Below are 23,329 nucleotides of genomic sequence, written 5' to 3' on the forward strand. Positions count from 1 at the left end.
CCAACTATCTAAGTCATATAATAATTAGTTACGCCCCTGTACGTGAAACAAAAATGCGTTTATTATACATTTATCCACTTTACAAAACATTTGCATTTTAATATCGTAAATTATTGTTGCAGCTCTAAAATAATGTAATGTCATGACATGAGAATAAAGCTTACCATAGTCTACACATGAACTATCAGTAATATCATGACTAGTTACGCATGGTTCAAGTAGGCTAGTGCAAAAATTAGTGACAATTGATACGCCCATGTAGGCCTACATGAAACAAAAATGCGCTTCATAGTTATTAAATTATTGTTGTCATTTTTGCACATTATGTAATATTAATTTATAACTGTTATAACTCTGGATAGATATATATAAAACCCTGATATATGTATATAAAGACAGACAACTAGTACGATCGAACCCTTGCGACATCTGCTGAGAGAAAAGAGAATCGCAACATTGAAAGGCAGGAAACAATATGGCCGAATGCAAGGCTGACGGCAATTTCACAGAGATAGGTGCAAAATAGCTTTAAATTAGCTTATACCGAGGTGATTTTGAAAATTTAAGGATGCTGGGTGATAAAATGCACAAATCTAGGAAAAGTCATGAAAGGAGGGTGCTGAAATTTGACCGAGTGCAAATATTTTTTTTTTTTTTTTTTTTTTTTTGGGTCACTGCGGTCAGATGACCGGCGCTCGGCGCCTCTAGTGTTAATTGACCTGTGACATTTTCATACTGTACAAAAACTCCTCACTCACATACGTAGAAGCTTTTACCAGCTAGCCTTCCGTTCACATACACTCTCATCACCAAACATCAGAAATTCTCTCTCTCTCTCTCTCTTCCTCTGTCTAGTTTCAGGCTTCTGAAAGAAGATGACATCTCACATATCTCTCTGATGTAACTCTGATAATACAGTTTAGACTTTTCAGAGGTCTCCTATTCCATGATAATGGTGGGCAGCACGTGACACAAACAGTTATTTATGTCCGCTGTCCCTCTATAGTCAAGGTACTGAACGTACTGAAATGCTGAAAGGAAAAGGATTAAAAGACTGTCCTCACTTGCCCCAAATACAGCATAAATACTTGATTTCACAGATGAATGCTATGACCCAAAAAACGACCAATCAGAGCTTCAACACAAAATCTTCCTCACTGTGAAGCACACCTTATCTGCTGAGATATTTTCACTGTCTTCTTTTCGTTATATGTTAATAAGGTACTTATTTATTTATTTATTTATTTATTTATTTATTTCACCTCACAGAAACGTCTTACATTTTGTCCTGAATGTCACATATTACATTACAACTCAATGCAGTTCAACTTCATGTGCATGGAACTTTATACAATAGACATTGTCACAAAGCAGCCTTACAGGATACAAAGACTCAGGAAGTGCCAGTGGCAAGGAAGAACTCCCTTTGGCTCATAGAAAAAAATCCTTTAAAAAAGCAAAACTCAGACAGGAAGTCAGTTCTCCTCAGGCTGGTACTGGAGTGTTGGAGCAGTATTTAGGGAGTAAGTAGACAAATAAAATCAAGGAGAAAGAAAGCTATCTCAGGAGACAGCAACAATCTCACCAAAATGGGAGACACCTCAGGACACTGGATGTATATGTATGGAGTTTAATGCAGCGTAAAGTTTACTGTGATTTTTTGACAGGAATTAAGTTAAGGAAGAACTTGGGAAGGGGGCACTTAATTTCTTCAGGGGAGCACACGGTTGAGCTGTCTTACAGATGGTGGAGTGGGGGGTGTAGGGTGAAGAAAAGCAGGTACTTTTAGGCCTTTTCAGATTCACATTGATAGCTGACTATGGTAGCTTTGCTTGGCAGGTCATTTATCCTTACATGTGTGAGTACAGAGAGAGAAACAGACAATAACAATTCATGAAAAATCTCACATGATGGAGATTCTGTCAGCATATGGAGTTTAGAAACATAAAGATTAATGAAAGCATACACACTGATGCAAAACAGCAGTTTGGGGCCAGGGGGGCTGGTAACTATGCTCAACCAGGCGGTGTCTGGATTGGGAGCTATGCTAGACCAGGCGGTGTCTGGACTGGGAGCTATGCTAGACCAGGTGCCGTCAGGATAAAATGGTTACGATTATGATGAGGAGGCCATGAACTGGATTGCATGTGGAAACTGAGTGTATGAGTTACATTGTGACCCCAGAACAATATGCTTCCGTTAGTGATTCTGGCTGGAATTTCACAACAAAATCTTCCTGTTGGATGGCAGATGTAGTGAAGGAAGAGGCATGGTTTTGCCATGGAGGACTGATCAGTGATCAGTGGGGAAAGTGTCTTGCACAAGTCTCCTCTTTCCTTTCAACATGTATTTCAAACACTTGTACTGAGGAATCCTCAGGAGTGGAAAACTAGTTCATTTAGATGCTGAATTTGTAATAGCTATGTCCATAAGAGAATAGTCTTTGGTGTAATTATGTCTTTATGCACTATAACATGCTGAACACAAGTGGGTTCATCTCTGTACCCCATTGGACAGAAAAAAAGGAGAAAAAAAGAGAGAGAGAGAGAGAGAGAGAGAGAGAGAGAGAGAGATGTGTGTGCTCTTTTCACAGCCTGCTCCACTATCTGTGTCTGTCTACCTACCTGCCTGCCAGGCTGTCCATCTGTCTGTCTGCCTGTTTGTCTTTTGACCTGCAGTCAGAGACATACAAATAAACATGCAGACACAACACACACACACACACACACAGTGAGAGAGAGAGAGAGAGAGAGAGAGAGATGAAAGGTTAATGATCTGCAAATGCTGAAATATTTAAAAGTATTTGTGTTCTTGTTGAAACCTATGATTTAGAGCATGTAAAGTACTCTGGCCTTTTGAAATGGCATAAGATGCATAAGAGACTTTAAATATTTATGTGGTTGTCTGTTCACCTGTTAGTCAGATTTCAAATTAGGGTTTGAAATGAGAGGATGTGTTGATCCTGAGGTTTTGATAAAGACTGAAGTTTTACTGGTAGTAAAAGTCTGAAGTCTAATCTCAGAGCATGCTGTTTTAGTGAAGCAAAACTGTGACCCTCTTATCATTAAACACAGAAGACCAGCGCTATGAATAAATAACCATAGATTCTTCATTGAGAAATATCATGTCACATCATCTAGCTTCTGAGAAAACGAAACAATTTACTGATAGCAACTCAAACTGAAAGACAAAGAGAGAGAGAGAGAGAGAGAGAGAGAAACACTTGTATGCACACAGAAACACTCACTCTCTAACGCATACAAATATAGGACATGCCCAGAATCAAAATCAAATCTGAGTCTGGATTTGAAATTGTGAACCAAAGAGAGTACCCCCAGCTGGCAGTTTGATGTCTCCATGGAGACATTGTTTGTGAAGTTGCTCTTGTGGCGAATAGTGCCTGATCTGTTTGGGTGCTATGCCCATGAGATCTGTCACATGATGATTTTACTCTTTGAGTTTACTCTGTGTCAGTGGTAAAGTTAAATATTTTAAAAGGCAAGGCACAGAAAAGCAATCAAGTGCTGATGCTTGAAACAATGTATTAAAGTGAAATTATAGCATGCATTACACTTACCTTACATAGAATGTGTGCCCTTGTGTGTGTGAGGAAGAAAGCCAGACAGACATTGAAAGAGAAAATATAAGCATCTTTTTAGTGATCTTACCCTAAATTTTGATAACAGCATCATCTCTTGCAACTCGTCAGCTAAAAACCTTGGTGTGATTTTTGACTCTAGTCTCTCGCTAATCACTCATATCAAAAACACAATCAAAACTACCTTTTATCACCTCCGTAATGTCGCTAAAAATAGGCCCTTTTTAAGTATGGCTGATGCAGAAACCATTGTTCACACATTCGTCATGTCTCGCCTTGATTAGTGCAATGTTCTTTACTCTGGCCTGCCTGCCTCTAGTACCAAAAGTCTTCAGCTGGTCCAGAATGCTGCTGCTACAGTCCTTACCAGAACAAGGAAGTTTGATCACATTACACCTGTCCTGGCTTCCCTTCACTGACTCGCAATTCATGCAAGGGCAGATTTTAAGGTCCTCTTATTAACATGTAAAATTTTACATGGGCTTGCGCCTTCCTACCTGTCTGACTTAATTACACCCTATAACCCCCCTCACACCCTGTGCTCTCAAGATTCTGGACTATTAGTCATTCCAAGAGTTAAAAAGATGTCCGCTGGCAACTGAACCTTTTCCTACCACTCTTCCTTCCTCTGGAATGGTTCACCTACAGAAGATGGGGTGTCAAACTCTCTCCATACCTTTAAAACCAGACTAGGTATAGCATATCAGGTAATTCTAGAAATTGCCACTCCACCGAAACACTAAAGCAGTATATGAAAGATTTTGGCCTTGGTGACAGTTGATGAAAAACCCATCAACCAGAGAATACACGTATTTTTCACCGGTTCACTAGTCATTCTCTCGCATAGACTTTTTTCTTACCAGTAATTCAATTATATCTGATATTTCAGACTTTCACACCCACCCCATCATAATTAGCGATCATACCCCTGTATCCTTCAATCTAAACACTAAATAATCTAAACAACCCTCACCCAGATGGCGTTTCAATATCTCGCTGCTTAAAGATCCTGATTTTAACACTTTCTTCAGAGAAGAATGGACATCCTTCATGGAAATAAACGATTCCACAGATATCTCACCCTCATTACTTTGGGAAACTGCTAAAGTAGTACTGAGAGGAAAAATCATATCATACTCATCACACAAGAAGAAAAAGGAAGATTGAAAAGAATTTGGAACAAAAACTCAGAGAATTAAATGTCAAGTATGCTAATAATCCCACGGAACAACTTCTGAATTAATTAACAACAACCAATTTTCAATTGAACACTATTATTAACAAGAAAAACCAATTCATACTGCAAAGACTAAGACATGACAATTTTGAATACAGCAACAAATCTGGTAAATATCTGGCAAACCAATTAAAACGAGCCAAAGACAAATCAATTATCCCGGTCATAAAGAACTCAGCAGGGGAAACCATGCAAACACCTACAGATATAAATAATACATTTTGGGAATTTTACATTAAATTGTACACCTCAGATCATGAACCAAATTTGACAGACATCCACTCCTTCCTCAATAGTACTGACCTTCCTCAGCTTAACAAGGAAACAGCAAATGAACTATACGCACTTTAACATTGGAAGAATTCTATAACGCCCTTAACCAGATACCAAATAATAAAGCACCAGGACCTGATGGTTTCCCTGCTGAGTTCTTTAAGCACTTCTGGCACACAATCTCCCCACTTTTCTTTAGAATGACTGTTGATATTAAATAAAACTCAAAAATCCCACCACATATGAACACAGCACTCCTCTCAGTACTACCGAAGCCTGACAAAGACCCAACCCTATGTTCTAGCTACCGCCCCCTATCACTCATCAATACCGATCTCAAAATTATCAGTAAAGCGCTAGCCATCAGAATTGAAAGAGTAACCCCATCACTAATCCACTCAGACCAAACCGGATTTATCAAAGGAAGAGATTCATCAAATAACATGCGCAGATTATTCAATTTAATCAATATATCCCAAAAAAGTAAAACAAAAACAATACTTGTTTCGTTAGATGCAGAAAAGGCATTTGATAAAGTAAACCAGACATTTCTATCCAAAACACTTCAGAAGTTTGGATTCGAGGAATCGTTTATTCAATGGATAAAACCACTGTATAACTCACCGATGGCCACAGTTTCTACTAACGGACTTACATCACAGAGTTTCATGCTACACAGAGGGACCAGGCAAGGATGCCCACTCTCACCATCACTTTTCGCCCTGTTCATTGAACCTCTAGCTGCTGCAGTACGCCCAAATAACATCATCAAAGGAATCCAAACCCCCAACACACACCACAAACTCAGCCTTTACACAGACGACATACTGCTTTGCCTCCAAGACCCATCAAATTCCCTGCAAGAAGCCATGAAGCTTATCAATTTATTTTCTGAAATATCAGACTACACTGTAAACTGGACAAAATCAACAATTTTACCCATCTGCAGTGTTGACTCGTACGCTACAGAGAAAAACACGCCCCTCACCTCCTCAGGTAATATTAAATATCTAGGCATAAATATCTCCGCCAAGCTGTCAGAGTTGTTTCGCCTTAATTTCACCCCACTATTAAAATCGATAGAAAATGACTTAAACCGTTGGACAAATTTACCACTCTCTCTAAATGGCAGAATAACTGTAAAAATGACCATACTACCTAAAGTGAACTACCTCTTCAAAATGACTCCAACTCAACCCAGTACTAACTGGTTTAATTCACTCAACTCCATGACAACTATATTCTACTGGAAAAATAAACCACCCTGGATTAAACTAGCAACTTTACAGAAACACAAATCTCAAGGAGGACTGGAAGTACCAAACTTCTACTATTATTACCTGGCTAATCAACTACAGTATATCTCAAAGTGGATTCATCCCAACCAACAGAATAACCCATGGATTCAAATAGAACAGTCAGAATGCAATGAAATTTCAATCTCCGACTTGCCATTCCTTAGCACTTCCATAAAACACCACGATCGCTTCAAAAATACCATAATCTCAACAACCCTAACAGCTTGGTGGAAAATTAATAAAATCTTTAAATTCACAATGTCACCATGTAAATACACCCCAATATGGCACAACCCTGACTTTACACTCAATAGATCACCACTCCACTCCACCACTTGGAAACAAAGAGGTATCACACAGCTTCAGCACATCTTTCACAATAACACCTTCATCACTTTCCAGAACCTGGTGCAAAAGTATAACTTTCAGTACTTACAATTAAAATCCATTCTAAAATCCAAAATTAATATAATTAACAACAACCTACATCCACCCTCACTAGTGGAAGAAATGGAAAAAATAAATAATACTAAGAAAACTATCTCCAAATTATACAAACTAATATCATCCTCGGACCAAACAATATCCCTCCCCATCCAAGACTGGGAGAAAGACCTATCACTCTCTACCAATGTAGACTTCTGGACTCTAATCTGTAGAAACACTTTCACAATGACAAACAATACTAATCTTCAACTAATACAATATAAAGTAATCCACAGAACACATATCACCCAGCACAAGATGTATAAGATGGGATTCCTAGATTCAGACATATGCTCACATTGCACAATGAACATCCCAGACAATTATTTCCACTCTACCTGGTTGTGCCCTCCAACTTACCACTTTTGGAAACAAGTTACTGACAGAATATCACTTTTTATGAGCTGTAACATCCCACTCTCTCCTTCACTCTGTCTGTTCGGGGATACCTCTGTGATCAGCCCACCAATCCAAAACCCCCAACCCATACTCATCGCCCTAGCAATTGCTAAGAAAACTATCCTCTTAAACTGGAAAACAAGAAACACAATAAACATCACACGATGGTTAAACTCTTTCATAGACCACATGTCCATGGAAAGAATTTCATTCCAACACCAAAACTTCTACTTTCAAAAAATCTGGGCCCCTTTCATAAATTCATTGAATTTGCCTGCTAACTACCCCCCCCCCCCCCAACCCCCCCTCCCCGCCCCAAACGCATACTTCAAAGAGACTATCACTACTATTGTTCGTATTAGTAGTAGTAACTGTAGTAGTAGTATTATGATGGCGTTATTGTCAATATTGTTGTCATCCTTATTAGTATTATGGTCATCAATGTTGTTATTATTATTATTACTATGTTTCTGTATTATAATTATTGTTGTTACTTCCCCCATCATAGCATCACTCCTTTGTCTTGTCCCACATATAGATTTTTTTTTTCCTTTGCTTGGGTTTTTTTTTTTTTTTACTTTTCTTCTTTATCCCTCACTCCCTTATTACCTTTCTTTGATTTTGTCCTTCTGTCTGTCTCCTTGTCTACATGTTCACCTGTCTGTCTGTCATTCTACAGCATGTCACCCGTCTTTCTGCATGTTTGTTCGTTTGTCTGTCCGCCTGTCTCCTCTGTACACAAGTATGTAGACTAATCAAATAAAATTTATAAAAAGAAACGAGAAAAAAAAAAAAAAAGAGAGAAAGTACGATGTGACTCCCATGTTGGAGGGGTGGTGGTGGGCTTAGGGAAAAAAAAAAAACAAAAAAAAAAAAAACAGACTAAACACTTCTATTTCCTCAGACTTATGGATAATACAATTTTGATTTGACTTTGTTATAGACATGTAAAGCCGTTTGAGACTATAAATAGTGATATTGGGCTCAAAATAAATGTATGTTGTTATTATTATTATTATTATTATTATTATTATTATTATTATTATTAGAAAGTGCGAAAGAGAGTGTGTGATTTCTTTCCTGGTTGAGTTTCAAAGCACTGATTAAACCGCTCAATACTTCTGGAGATGGGAATGCATGCTACCATGCTCCTCTATCAGATAGGCATGCATGCTATCACGCTGATCTATCAGATAGGCATGCATGCTACCACGCTGATCTATCAGATGGGAATGCATGCTACCATGCTACTCTATCGGATGTAGGACAGAAAGTGTCTCTGTTGGTCTTGCAGCAAAACAGACTGAGTATGTTTGAATACTAATGAATGCAGATGCTACCTGTTCTGACACCTAATTGATATGATTATTCTCTGATTCATTTTAACACCTCTTGGAAGGCTTTTTAAAATTGGATTTTGAACAATACCAAGGGGAAAAAAAGCAGTGCTATCCATGTTTTATTAACCTCTGAGCCCTCCATTATGGGTTTTTCCAGGCCTTAAGATAAGCTGTATAATTACATTGGTAATGTCCTCCCACCAGATTGTTCCCTCCGTCTATTACCATGTGTTTTGATTTGTTCATTCCCATAAGTCTCCAGGAAAAATCATAGCTCTTCATTTGTATGTGTGTGCGTGCGTGTGTGCGTGCGTGCGTGCGTGAGTGTGTGCGCGCGTGTGTGTGTGTGTGTGTGTGTGTGTTCCTTGCAAATTTATGCAAGTGTAAAAATACCCCAGTCAAATTCAGATTGTGGCCTGGGTTGGATGAGAGAGTGAGATACAATAAGCAGGAAAACAAAAAATAGTTCAGGAAATGCACTGATGGAAAGAAAATAAAAATTGAATATTCTGCCATTTGGAACCCACGTGTGAAAGTGCCCTGGAAAGACAAAAGCAGAGTGTGTGTTTAGTCAGATGGGATAGGAGTGATTATCAGCCACAGTATTCCTGGCACATCACGTTGAACCATGGTTAAATCTGAAAACAGAGGCATTTGCATCAATGCCTACCTCCCAAAAAAGTGATTGTGCTAATTTATGCCAAAGACTCAGTGAATAATACCCACCAATATGAAAAGGACTGGGGAGTGTGATTCCATGCATGCACATACAAAATCAGCACTTCCCATAACAGTCAATGCCCAAACAAGGGCTGAATGACCATTGTAATGATGGTGGTGATGTTGATGATGGTGATAAAAATTCAGAGACAGCTTTTGTTAAATGAGGCTGAATGTGGCTTATATGATGCATTTTTGAAATCAGTCAAATATATCACAGTATGTATTAAACATGCTTCACAAGATTATTTAATTTGACGTGTGTAATCTACATGTTGTGTTCAGAGTAATGATCTAATTAAACTTCCTTTTCAAATGCTTTTTATTAAAAGAAATACAAAAAATGGTTTTGCCTTCACTGTCACAGTCCATTTGAATTAGTTAAGTTTAAATCTTGAAATTACCCCTTAAATTCTTGGTTTAGGTTTGTGACAGACTGTTCAATTAAAATATCTTCTTATCTTGCCTCATAATCATGTGTGAATGCTTGCTAATGCTCTCTCTCTCTCTCTCTCTCTCTCTCTCTCTCTCTCACTTTCAGAGCCATGACAGCATGGTAGACTGTTTAAGCAGAGTCATGCTGCACACAGCTGTGTCCTGCTGGCAGCCGATGTTGGGCTTGGCTTTGGTGACTGTTTTCGTCGGCTCCACCTTATCCTGCCCCTCCCGCTGTGAGTGCTCTGCCCAGAGCCGTTCTGTCATCTGCCACCGCAAGCGTCACCCAACCATCCCAGACGGCGTGCCCATTGACACACGAATCCTTGACCTGAGCAAGAACAAGATCCAAGCTGTCAATCCTGATGACTTTGCGCCATACCCACATATCGAGGAGCTGGACCTGAGTGGAAATGTCATAGCCTATGTAGAGCCAGGGGCCTTCAATGCACTCTCCAGCCTGCACTCGCTTAGTCTGAAAAGTAATCGCATTCGACTCATCTCACTGGGCGTTTTCACAGGTCTCTCCAACCTTACAACACTCGACATTAGTGACAACAAGATTGTCATCTTGGTGGATTATATGTTCCAGGATTTGCACAGTCTCAAGTCTCTGGAGGTGGGTGACAATGAGTTGGTCTACATTTCCCACAGGGCCTTTGTAGGCTTAATGTCCTTAGAGAGTCTGACACTGGAACGCTGCAACCTGACGGAAGTCCCTACTGAGGCCCTGTCCCACCTACACAACCTGGTGACACTTCGCATGCGATACCTCAGCATCCCTAGTCTACGGCCCTATGCCTTCAAAAAGCTGTTCCAGCTGCGACACCTGGAGATTGACAGTTGGCCTTCCCTTGATACCATGCCAGCTAACACTCTGCATGGGCTGAACCTTACCACACTGTCCATCACTAACACCAATCTCTCAACCTTCCCCTACCAGGCTTTGCGCCATCTGCCTTACCTCACGCACCTCAACCTCTCCTACTGCCGCATCCGGACAGTGGAGGGGGGCCTGCTTCAGGACTTGGTGAGGTTGCGTGAGCTACGGTTGGTGGGTGCCCAGCTGGTCACTGTGGAGCTCCATGCTTTCCAAGGCTTGCGTGAGCTCAGAGTGCTCAACATCTCCCATAACCAGCTGGATACTCTGGAGAAGGGAGTCTTCCAGGCACCCGAGGCCCTGGACATGCTGCTAATAGATGACAACCCTCTGGTGTGTGATTGCCGACTCATGTGGCTCCTGCAAAGGCGGCATTCAATTTCTTTCGGTGAAGCACAGCCTGAATGCAGCACACCAGAAGGCATACGTGGACGTCCCTTCAGGGAGTTTAAGGAAACGCTGCTCTCCTACTATGTAACATGCACCAAGCCCAAGATACGTGAAAACCGAACACAGATGGTATCTGTGGAGGAGGGCCAGTCAGCACGGCTACAGTGTAGTGCAGAAGGAACACCAAGGCCCACCGTGTCATGGGTGACACCACGCCGGCGTCATTTGACAACCAAGCATCATGGCAGGGTGACAGTCCACAACAATGGTTCGCTAGACATCAAGGTAGTGGAGGTACAGGATGCTGGCGTTTACATGTGTGTGGCTTCTAACACAGCAGGTAATGACACCCTGATGGTGTCTCTAGCAGTGAAGAGTCTGGGCTCACTGTATGCCAACAGGACCCAGTTCTACATGGACCCAAGCAACAGCACTGCCAATGGAACAAACCTTCCAAACATGACTTTTGGTCTGGACTTGAAGACCATCTTGGTGTCGACAGCTATGGGCTGTTTCACATTTTTGGGGGTAGTGCTGTTCTGCTTTTTGCTCCTGTTTGTGTGGAGTCGGGGCAAAGGCAAACATAAAACCAACATAGATATTGAGTATGTGCCACGTTCCAAGTCTAACGGCTCCTCAGCAGAAGGAGTTGAGCAGAGCAGTGGCCAGCGGCGCTTTAACATGAAAATGATTTAACACTGTGGCAAGGACTTGAGACAGAAAGAACAGACCTATAAGAATTGCTCCACTGTTTCTTTTGCAAATGGAACCCGGAAACAGATCCTGGCCATTGCTGGACATGGAAACACCGCAGAGCTTTGAAATACCTCTGAAGGTTGGGGAAAGCTGTATGAGAACAATGTCTCTTCAAGCCCTACTAGAGGTTGTTTGTGTTGAGGTGAGTGGGGACATTTATGAATTCTCCTTTTCCGTTTCCCACAAGAGAATTAGTGTGTAAAAATAAACATTTGGAAATTTATACGCCCAAAGCGAATCCTCCCCTGGCGAGATCTGGATTCAGGGACTATTAGTAAACTGTGTACAGAGCAGAAAATTTGTAAAGTTCAAGTATTTCTCTCATTGATTGAGGCTTGCATATGCCATGTATCAATGCAACAGGGCAACACTTAAAGAGTTCTGTTCCCGCCCTCATTATTCTACATATGTGTATGTAATGTTTATTTATGTATATGTATGTTAATACATGTATAAGCACTTTTTTTTCTGCGATATTCACAGGATATAATGACCGCCAAATTTACAGCTGCCCACACTTTTTAAAGCAAATACAACAGAGCAGATGTCTCACCTGTGATACTTTTCAAAGATAACAGAGCAAAAAACAATTTCAGTGGGGCTGTGAATGTCTGAAAAGCAAAAGTGTGCATTTGTCTTATCCCCAATACCTTAGAAATTATATTTGTTAACAGTATGGGGGAAAACAGCGATTATTTACGGAAAAAAATGCCTTTAAAGCGTACAATACAAGGAAAAATTTCTCAAAGCTATAAAAAATGTGCATTTTTCTTCTTTTTATTTCAATTATACATACTGATTTTTTTTTTTTTTTTTAGTTTATTCTTGTGTGTTTAAAATTTGTTTTATTACATTTATCTTAACCCTTACATGATGGCAGTGTCCGTGTCTTTCATCAACCTGCAGTGAAGTGGCCATCACCCAGCCCTCGCACCCCTGATAAGACATTTGGACTTTGTTGTGGTAGTTTCTCATTTTGTTGTTTAATCATTTAGACTGTGAACACTGCAAAAGTAATAAAAAAGACATGTATGTGAAATAAAGAATATTAATTTGTACTATGAACTTTCATCTGAATTTTAGACCAGTAATGTCTTTTGGAGTCTGCAGCTCTGGATGGGTTTTGTTATGCTGAACTGAATTCAAGACACTTTTAATCTGATGAGATCATCTTTTATCTGATCACAGATACTCCCATACTCACATGCATAACTTCAGCATACACTAATCAAAATATCAAATATAAAACAAGGTGGGGCACACCACATTTACACAGGAATTGTGTCCACAACCGATTAAACCACAGCAATTAAACAGAGATGTGTCCACAACAGAGTAAACTACGACAAAAAAAAAAAAAAACAGACAGTATGCCTGTAACCTTCTAAAGTACACCTGTTAAACAGGGAGTTGTGCTCTCTTAATTGCATATCATTCTTCTCATGTGATTACTAAGCACAAAATACAGAAACCTCACAGTACAAGCCACAAGTAGGAGCTTCCTTTCCTCCTGTTTTGTTTCAATACTGTAAGCTCTCAGATCAAATTTAAACTCTTTGATTAAAGTTAAAGAAACAGAATCAGAGGGAAACATCTTTCAATAAACCAGGGCCAGAAATGTTCAAATGGAAAAAAGGCTTTTGAAATCTGACTGGTGAACGCACTCCAGGGGGAGTCTTCCATCAGGAGGAGTCTGCTGTCAGGAGGAGTCTGCTATCAGGAGGAGTCTGCTATTAGGACTGGAATGGGTGGAAAAGCTGTTAACTTTCTGACACTGAGAAAATGAACCAAATGTCACATGCCTCTAGTGCATGAGGAAAGACCTGATGGGAGAGATGCTGAGGAAAGGTGCTGAAGCTCAGGAGTTTCTTTCCAGTCATTCAAAAATACAATTTTCTCTCAGCCAAATTATACCCTTTTGGTGTTTTCATGTGCTTACATAGCATAACATTTCTTTACTCTGAATTTTGTGTGCTCCAGAACCTGATATTTTTCTAAACCCTGAGAATAAGATGTTTAGTATTCAGTATGTACTATTCACCTGTACTGACAGGATATGACACAATGTCACTCAGTACAAAGGGATGCCGTTAGTCTTCAGTTGGTTAATTTACAGACAAGGGTTTGTACAGATAAACATTAATTTCAGCCACATATAAGTTTAAATACATTAACATTCACGCACACACACACACACACACACACACATGGGTTTATGTACAATAACATTTATTTACACACGTACAGGTTTATATATATTAACATTCACACACACACAAAAACAGGTTTGTATACATTCTTGTGAACTTTGTGGAATTTGAGTTGAACCAAAGGCTTGGTTTAGTCATGTTGCACGTCATTAGTCTTGTGACACACACAGTAAGCACATTGGCACTTTAACTGAATGAATTAATTAATTAGTGAATTAGCCTGCAGCTCTGTCTTAACATTGGTTACATATGTCAGATGATTTTCCAGAGTGTTGCACACTGAAGCAGATTGCCTTTAAACAAATCAGGAGTCTTGGAATTGCATTTAGATTGTTTTGTTTTGTTTGTTTTTTGTTTTGTTTTGTTTTGTTTTGTTTTGTTTTGTTTTGTTTTTCTGGTTGCTGTTGTTTTTGTTTGTTTGTTTCTTTTGTTTTGTAAAAATATTGGTATAACTTCAGCATTTCAGTGTGGATGTAATTTACTAGGCCATATGGTATGGTCATATTACAATATTACACAAGTTACATATTACAGAGATTACACAAATTAAACATATTACATATTACACAGATAGGGTGAGGAGCTCAGACATCAGGGAGGAGCTCGGAGTAAAGCTGCTGCTCCTCTGCATTGAAAGGAGTCAGCTAAGGTGGCAGCTGGTCAGGATGCCTCCTGGGCGCCTCCCTGTGGAAGTTTTCCGGCCACGACCAAGTAGGAAGAGACCCCAGGGCAGACCCAGGACACGTTGGGAGAATTATATATCTCAGCTGGCCTGGGAATGCCTTGGGATCCCCCAGGAGGAGCTGGTGGATGTAGGCAGGGAAAGGAATGTCTGGGCTACCCTTCTCAACCTGCTACCACCGCGACGCGGTCCCAGATAAGTGGCAGACAATGACATGACATAACATGACATTAAACAAATTAACACACATTATATGTTACACAAATTACATGTTTCACATATTATACATATTACATGTAACACAAAGTACATGTTACATATATTGCATATTACACTGTGAAAGATACTGACAATGTCATCAAAGGGGAGCAAACGCCTTCAAATATCAAACCTGTGTGTGTGTGTGTGTGTGTGTGTGTGTGTGTGTGTGAGTGTGTCACACAGTAGTTGATTAGCAGGGATTAGATCAGGCTGCTATTTTTATTGGCTAAGCCCTGATGTTGGCCTCTGTGGACTACCACCAGTCTGGCCAGGCTGACTGTATGCATACGCGTGCAATGATGGGAACATTTTTCCTTCACTCTTATTCTAAAAATAAGATTGTTACAATACCATAAAAAAGACATCTAATGACTTGAAGAAATAATAACTGAGCAAAATGGGTTGATTGGTTTACAGCATGCTGCCTTTCATGTGTGTTCTGAATTTCCTTTCTGAGGAACAGGGTCTCTGAATCATGCAAACATGTATGGTTAATCATACCAGGAGGTCGAACCATCCTCTATGGAATCATCTCAGAACGTGCACATAGCAAGCCTCTCTCAGTACAGTCACTTCCCCTGCACTCAAATCACAGGAATGTAGGCAAGGAAAGAGAAATCTTCATTTTACATTTTCTTCTTTCTGCATGCCCATGTAAAAGCAAGGCCTATAATGTCTGAGGTTTAACCTGTAGTGTGTTATATTAGCTCTAGTTATATTAAGTCTCTGGTTCTGTGAGTCCCAGGAGGAGAGAGAGAGAGAGAGAGAGAGAGAGAGAGAGAGAGAGAGAGAGAGAGCCTGCTGAGAAGAATTAATTTCCTGCATAGAGAAGGGGAATGGATCAAAGACTGATCAGATTTTTTCAAACAGAGACCCTGTATGCTTCCGTATCAACCAGCACAGCCACAGACCACAGTGAGAAAACATGGATTTCACAGCCCCTCTCTACAGACTACTGCCCACTGAAGACTTCTGTTGAAATGCTTAGTTTATGGGGGAAAAAAAAAAGAAAGAAAAACTTGGCTCTTACAGAAAAAGTGTAGTTTTAACTCTAGTTAATACAAAAAGTGTCTAGTGTTAGAGACAAGAGACAAGCATCAGAGGACTCTTATCCTCCAATTAATCTGCCAATTATCAGCACAGACCAGCAAATCAGCTCATCAGTTATTGAACTGATAGGCACTCTCATCCAATCAGATGTCTTCAAGGGCATCATGCCTTTTTCAAGTATGATTCCAATATATTTGATTATACTCTTATCAAACAATCAGAGCATCAGTTTAGATCTTCTGATGTTGTTAGTCAAGAGGACTAGCACACAGTATCGACTGGTGTAAGCAACAAATACAAACATGTCAGCTGGAGTGCTTATAATGTCTGACCATAATGGAAATGATATGTGATATATATATGTGCGTGTGTGTGTGTGTATATATATGTGTATATATATATATATATATATATGGGCTGTAAAAGTTGATTGTAACAACAGAGAGCTGTGAATCTAGGAATGGAGGAGCATCATGTTTGGTTTATATAAGGAGCATCTGTGGATACTAATCACCACAGAGCTGATCTGATACAACCCTTACAACATTTCAAAAATGGAAAAAAAAAAAAAAAAATCTTTCTTTGCATTAATCTTCCAGTGAAGTTTGAGGAACACAGAATAGTTTGTACGTTCTGCTAAGGAACAAGAAGCAACGGGAGTGCTTGAATATGGTTGGGTAAGTTTATCCTGACTGTTGGCTTTTAGAACAGCTCTGGTCGCATGATTAGACCTTGGTATGTTTATTCAATCTGTCTTGATTTTTGAATGGCAGGCGATGTATCTGCATCGCTGACAACTCAAACCAACCAATCCAAATTGAGCTACAATTTGTTACACACGCTCGTCTGTCAGGCGTTGCTTTCAAGGTCTCCACAGACAATTCCAACCCATCTAACATGCGTGTAATGCAATACAAGCTTTAAACTAAAAAAGGGAGCCAAGCATGAGTTTTTCTGTGTTACCGCCTCCACTTTTTACAATGTCACTTTTGGTCATGTCACAATTTTACCTTTATTTTTTTATGCTCTTGCACCCCTACCATTCAAATATTTTTGAATGGTAGGGGTGACAGCAATGACAAAATTCTCTGTTTACTTATTATTCTGATTGCTTCTGAATTAATAGGGCTGTATTCATTTTTAATACAAAGTCTGAAGAAACTGAAAAAAATAACCACAGCAGACAAAAGGCATTTGAATGTATAAATATTTTTTCACATCCCCTTTGATGTAATCCCATGGTATGACCTGCCTAAATATCATATTAAAGTAAGAGTGCCTTTCAGTGAACAAAAATCAGATGAAGGAGTCCAAGGCATATGTGATCAATTTTGAAGTTAAGGTTTTTCAGGCTGGTGGTCTGAGTATTTGGCATTCTGCACAGTCTCCATGGAGCCCTGGATGCCCACTTCACCCGGGTTTATCAACACTGTTAAATTCAGCCATGACATGATTTGGCTTTAAAAGTTAACTGTTACAAAGGTTTCATTTGTTTTAGCAGGGAAGCTCATTCTTCTAGGAAAGCACCCTTTAAAACTTGAGAAAATCCTTTGAAATGGGCCACAGCTTTTTTAAATTGGTAGCTTGACCCGAGGTGGTAGAGGGGAGAAGAATGAGCTCTATTTCTGAAACACAGAGAATGATTTTTTAGGGTGGAATGTGTCCTTCAGAGGAAGCCACATGGTTGGCTGGTAAAATCACTGGCTCAATGAAAAAAGGCACCTGGTCTCCTGCGACATTGGCTGTCCCTCTGGAAGAAAGACAGAAGGCTCCACATTCGGTCCTCAGCAGGGTGCATGGTTTACGATTCATTTGGGCTTAATGTCCTTTTGGAGAGGTTTTGACATAATGCTGAGGTGAAGCTGAGTGTAGTTTGTTCGAAACAATAGCCACACAGAGGATATCAGCTCTGACAATGTGAAAGCAGGCAAACAAATATATATGTCACAGAATCACTTTGAAACTCTAGATGGCCGAAGAATTTCACAGGTGAGTTACTGACATTTTTGAGATCTCTTGGTAAAGCCTTTACTGTTTGTAAATTTTAAAGTATGATTTTTCCTGCACCTCAAATCAATAAAACATCTCCGGTGAAAAGGTTGTTGATGGTCTTGAAAGCAATTTTACACAGTGCAGGTTTACTGAAAAGATTTATTGAGCTGGCTGATGGTAAATATTTCACAAAAACAACTTAATTGGATCAAACTTAACTTTTCTTTTTCTCTTCCGGTGTGATGAGAATTAGCCATTTAATGCCAATCATGACACCTCAGTGCTTAGAATAAAGGAGTCAAAATCATTAAAAATGGAAGGCGCCAAAAGAGTTTGTAACCTGGCTTTTATCAGCCTGGTCCATAATATTTCCCATCACCTCCAATTTGACTCTGCAGTAGTCATCAGTTAAGCCATATTTACTTGTGAACTCCTGGAATCTGTAAAAATAGCACAATAGAGACAAAAAGAACGTTCAGTACAACAAACATGTCCATTTTGCTTTTGGCAAGGCACAACACTGAACTGTTGAACAATCTTTTATTTCTTCTCTGAGGTCTTTTTTTCTAATCACTTTCTTCTTTCTTTTCATAGTACATGAGTTCATAATCAGTTAAGAGTAGATCCCCACAGGGCAGATATTAGGGATTCATGTAATTTGGTACAGGAACTAGATTTGACAACCAGTACTCTAAGAAAAAGAGGACAGCAGAACTAACATAACTGGGTCAGGATACAGCACACAAAATGATGCAGAAAGATCGTCTTGGGTCAGTAGCCTCAAAAATATGATAATAGCCTCTGAGGAGAGAAGGAAGACAAATCAAGACAAGTGAAAACATGCCTGAGGAACAAAAATCAAACATGGACTTGGAATTAATGGGATATGTTTTTATCCTGTTTTTTTTTTTTCTTTGGTTTGTTTGTTTGTTTGTTTTGTTTTTGTTTTTAACATTTATTTGGATGAAAATAACAATAGAGAGAAAATTCTGATATGTGTCACATCATTACATGCTATGCTCCTGAGTGAAGTAAAGTATTTGCAAAGATTTTAGAGTCATAGAGAACAGTAAGGGTGATGCTTTGTAGGTCAGGGTAATTTAGCTACAGAATACCTCCTCTTAGGGACTGTGTGTTGGTCTTATGGTAACCTCACAGTGACCTGTTGTTAGTAGGTGCTCTTTGGTAAAATAAAATGGGTTTGCTTTAGTATTCTGAGTTTCAGCGTCAGACAGAACCTCCTTGACTCTGGTCTCGGGCATCCAGTTGACAGAACATTTACCTTCCAGCCCATCAACAGTCAAATGAAAAATGAGAACATACTGAAAATGTATGAAATATATTTGAGATATCTGAGGCATTCATTTATTATAACCCAAAGACCTCTGAATGGAAGATACAAAACACTGAGATAAAATACTGCTCATTGGACACAGACAAATTCAATGAAGTTATAACTACCAATGCTTTGGTGTGTTTGATATGTGTGGCAGCACAGTTATTGCCGAGCTGAGCTGATGTGAAACAACCAAGATTGAAACAACCTATGTTTAACATTTGACCCAAAAACTTTGGACAGATAATGCTGGAGTCTGCATTGTATGTTGTTCAAAACTGTTGGAGATTTCTGTTAAAATCAGTGCAGTTAATGGCAGACATTAAACAGACTGTTCAGTAAGGTGAATGGTGTTAGCAGTTTGGAGTCAGTAGTATATCACTGAGATTGAAAACAAGTCCTAAAAACTGCCTTACCTACACATTAAATTTTCACTGCCGTCATGGACTGAATCATAATCCAAAGAAAGGCAGGGCTTTATGAAGTGCAGATTAGATTTACGGATTTTTGCTTTATGTTTTCAGGGTCCAGGCCTACTCTTTGTGATTATGATCAATCCTCCATTGTAAACCCTTAATAGTACATCTTATAAATGAAACTGACCTGTGTCACCTATTCAATAGCATGACATATTATTCATATTACTGCTGAAAGATTCTGTGAGGAGTAGAACATTACAGCAGCCAGTGACAGTCTGATAGTATTAGCTGCCAATGCTATCTCAGATTATCAAAAGAACAAATTAACATTGTCAATTTTGAGATTTCCATCAAACCTCCCTCTTAAAATGAATAACTCAAGACAAATGAAAGATAAAAATGAATAACTCAAGACAAATGAAAGATGGATATGAATTACAGTAGACAAATAAAAGATAAAAATGTATGTATGTATGCTGCTATATTATTTAGTGCAGTCAAATCATTGGCTGAGGTTCTACCGGTAATCTGTTACACTGAAAGATTATTGTCTATCACAAGACTTATCACAAACTCATTTTCATACAGAAATATACAAACTACAGTTTGATAAGTTATAGCCTTTTCCATATTGACTGGAGCAGCCAAGTTAGAAAACGTTCTTTGGCCTATTTAACTGAACACTGAATCTCACTCAGTAATTTGGGACATTTCTGAATTCATTATGACATCACTGCTTGCACACAGAATCCCAGGAAGATGGGACTTCTCTGATTTCATTTTGACATCACTGCTTGCATGTACTAGGAAAGTTCATTAGCTGACCAGAGCTGGGAAAACTGTGTATCCACTGCTCCCTAATGTTTCAGTCAGCAAATATGCGCAGCTAGGTGGCAACAACAAGACCATATGCCTTGTGTAGCTTCAAATTCTTATGGTTAATAATCGGCATAATAAAAAAAGAAAGTGTGGGAGGTGACACCATGTGTTCTCCACTTATGCCACCTACAGAATCAGGGAAAGTTCACCTGTGCTGAAATATAGCTCAGTTATGACAAACATCTGCCTTTAAACAAATCATAGTTGCTTTATTTATGATATGTCATTTCAGTAAATCAATATTAAACTTTGTTATGCTGTTCATCAATTTGAAACTCAGTAAGAGTATAAGTGTAAGATTTTTATGAAGTGATACAGTGACAAAAGCTTTGCATTCTGTCTTACTATAGAACATTTGTAAATCTGTTTTGTCCTCGTTCTTCTAGTATCCACAGATGCTCCTTTTTTAAACCAAACATGATGCTCCTCCATTCCTGGATTCACAGCTCTCTGTTGTCACAATCAACTTTTACAGCCCACACACACACACACACACACACACACATATATTTTTTTTTTTTTTTTTTTTTTTCCCCTTATATGTATGAGTCAGAAAATCCACCTCTAGCAAAATAGATCTTTTTTCTCCCCCAATGACCTACATGTCAAAAGGAGTGACCTTGATCTTTAAGACATTACCAGGTGCTGACAATGTTCTAGAGTGTATTAGACTGGAATGGGGTTCCATGACCAAAAGCTAGGGTCACAGCCAGTTACAGTGGGCAAGAAGGTCTCTAGTTTATTACAGGTCTCTAGTTTATTATTTGGGTGGCGTTTATAGCCAGGCTGTTGGACCTCAGCAGCATGTTGTTCCGTGTTGGATTTAAGATGAATGCATGAGAAGGCTGTAGATAGACCGGACACAGCACACATCAGCAATTTATGGTGAATTAGTCAAGTCTGTGGGCAGTGTTGGGTCAACAGAGAGAGATTGGTGTTACCATGGGAACGTGGTCAGAGAGTATGTGGAGGGAACGGACAGAGGTCAGTCTGTGACCCTTCATGGTGGTGACACTGGGGTCAGAGAAAAATGCTGTGGTAACAGCATCATATGTGCTCTATAAGAGATTTTTTTTTCTCTTCACCAGGAATTTCAAACTTCAAATATGAAGAAAACATACAACAGGCTTGAACTGTGTTACCACACATTAATTCCATAAGTATTCTACATTAGATCAAAGTAATGATAGTGTCCTATCTGTGATCTGGATGTTTAAGGAAGTCATACAGATGCATGGCTATCAGGAGACTGAAATGTAATGCATTTATTCCTAGATGTAGTGCAGTTATATTTGAGAGACATAACAGAACAGAATGAGTGCTACAAGACTGTTATTAAAACGTTTTTCTTACAAAGATACAGGATTGAAAAATCTGTATGTATGCACACGTGCATTACCTGACAATTAATGTGTCCAAAACATTTCAACTAATCAAACTGTCACATATCCATACATTAAGTACGGTGAAATTATTCTCACTTCTTGGTTATTATTAAGTTTGGTTATTATTATGCAATGCTAACTACCATTTGATCAGTGTTTTGTGGTTGTGTGAGATGTTGTGCAGAAAGCTTTGTTTGCTATGTAAACTGCAGTGATGTTCTGAAAGCTTTGTTTGCTATGTGAACTGCAGTGATGTGTCTCAGGAGGAATTTATCTGTTGTTAGTCAGACTGTTGTAATTCCTGTCGTCTTTCTCTCACATCAGTGTCTGTTTTACATGTGTATAATGAAACTATAACAGAGAGTATTTTTACGCTGAATCTCATTTTTGCATCAAGGCAATCTCTACACATGATCCATTTTTGTAGCAGGTCATGCCTCAGGTACACACTACTCTTTGATATGCAGCAAACAACAAGGAAAGTATACTCAATACTGCTTTTTTCTACTCAATGTTTCCTTTTTTTCCATTTTGAAGGCCAAATCAAATCAGCAGCCCATTGACAGTTGTGTTTGCAGGAAAAAAGACAGTGTTACCTCAGCTGACAAAATCAAACAGTTCAGCAATTACTGATAATGATTTTTTTTTTTTTTTTTTTGGCGACATGTTTGTCAAGCATCGTTGTGATGTGTCGACTGTTCAAGGTGTACTTCATAAACACTTTACATTGTAAATTAATATGATTTATGTAAATGTAAACCATATAATCCATATAAATTATGCTTTCAGCATCTTTCTTTGAGAAATCTTGAGAAGACCCCTTCTTGGCCAGACAGGTGTGCAATAGGTGCCGACCTAGCGGGCAATTACAATTTCAAGTAAATACAGAGCACAAACAAAAGGGATGGTGATGCTGACAGGAGGCTGACGGGGATGAAAGATGATAACACCAGGATGGATTGGTCCAGAGGGCAGGAGGAGTCAGGATCACTAGGATCTCAGGAGTAGCATGTGTGGCTTGGCAGAGAGAGGGAGAGAGAGAGAGAGAGAGAGACATTGTTAGATATGTTCATTTCCACATAATGGTTAAGGGAAAATGTACACCGTGTGCCGAGTGCAGGCAGGGACTCCGGCAAGAGTAGCTATTACATAGCTAAAAGCTAAAAGGACAGCTAGAAGGTAATACGGACATGAGGGCACTCTGGGACACGAGGCGGCCAATCGGATAAGTTTTTAGCCTTGTCTTAAATATAGTCTTGGACATTAATTTAACACTTTAATCAAACACACATGAATGCATTCA

The 23,329-nt window shown here is 39.3% G+C and overlaps 1 protein-coding gene across 1 annotated transcript; it reads left to right on the forward strand.

The window, feature by feature from the left end:
- The first annotated feature begins 1,382 nt into the window (after positions 1–1,382).
- lingo2 (leucine rich repeat and Ig domain containing 2) lies at positions 1,383–11,752 on the forward strand. The gene is made up of 2 exons (XM_030780602.1): positions 1,383–1,406; positions 9,893–11,752. Exon 2 carries the CDS (start codon positions 9,905–9,907, stop codon positions 11,750–11,752), a length of 1,848 nt encoding a protein of 615 aa, XP_030636462.1. The 5' UTR covers positions 1,383–1,406; positions 9,893–9,904.
- The last annotated feature ends 11,577 nt before the right edge of the window (positions 11,753–23,329 follow it).

Source organism: Chanos chanos, chromosome 1, assembly GCF_902362185.1.
Source record: "Chanos chanos chromosome 1, fChaCha1.1, whole genome shotgun sequence".
In the NCBI taxonomy this organism is placed as follows: domain Eukaryota; kingdom Metazoa; phylum Chordata; class Actinopteri; order Gonorynchiformes; family Chanidae; genus Chanos; species Chanos chanos.

Excerpts from the sequence above, each read along its gene's own strand:
- lingo2 (XM_030780602.1), top strand. The coding sequence starts at position 9,905 with ATGGTAGACTGTTTAAGCAGAGTCATGCTGCACACAGCTGTGTCCTGC.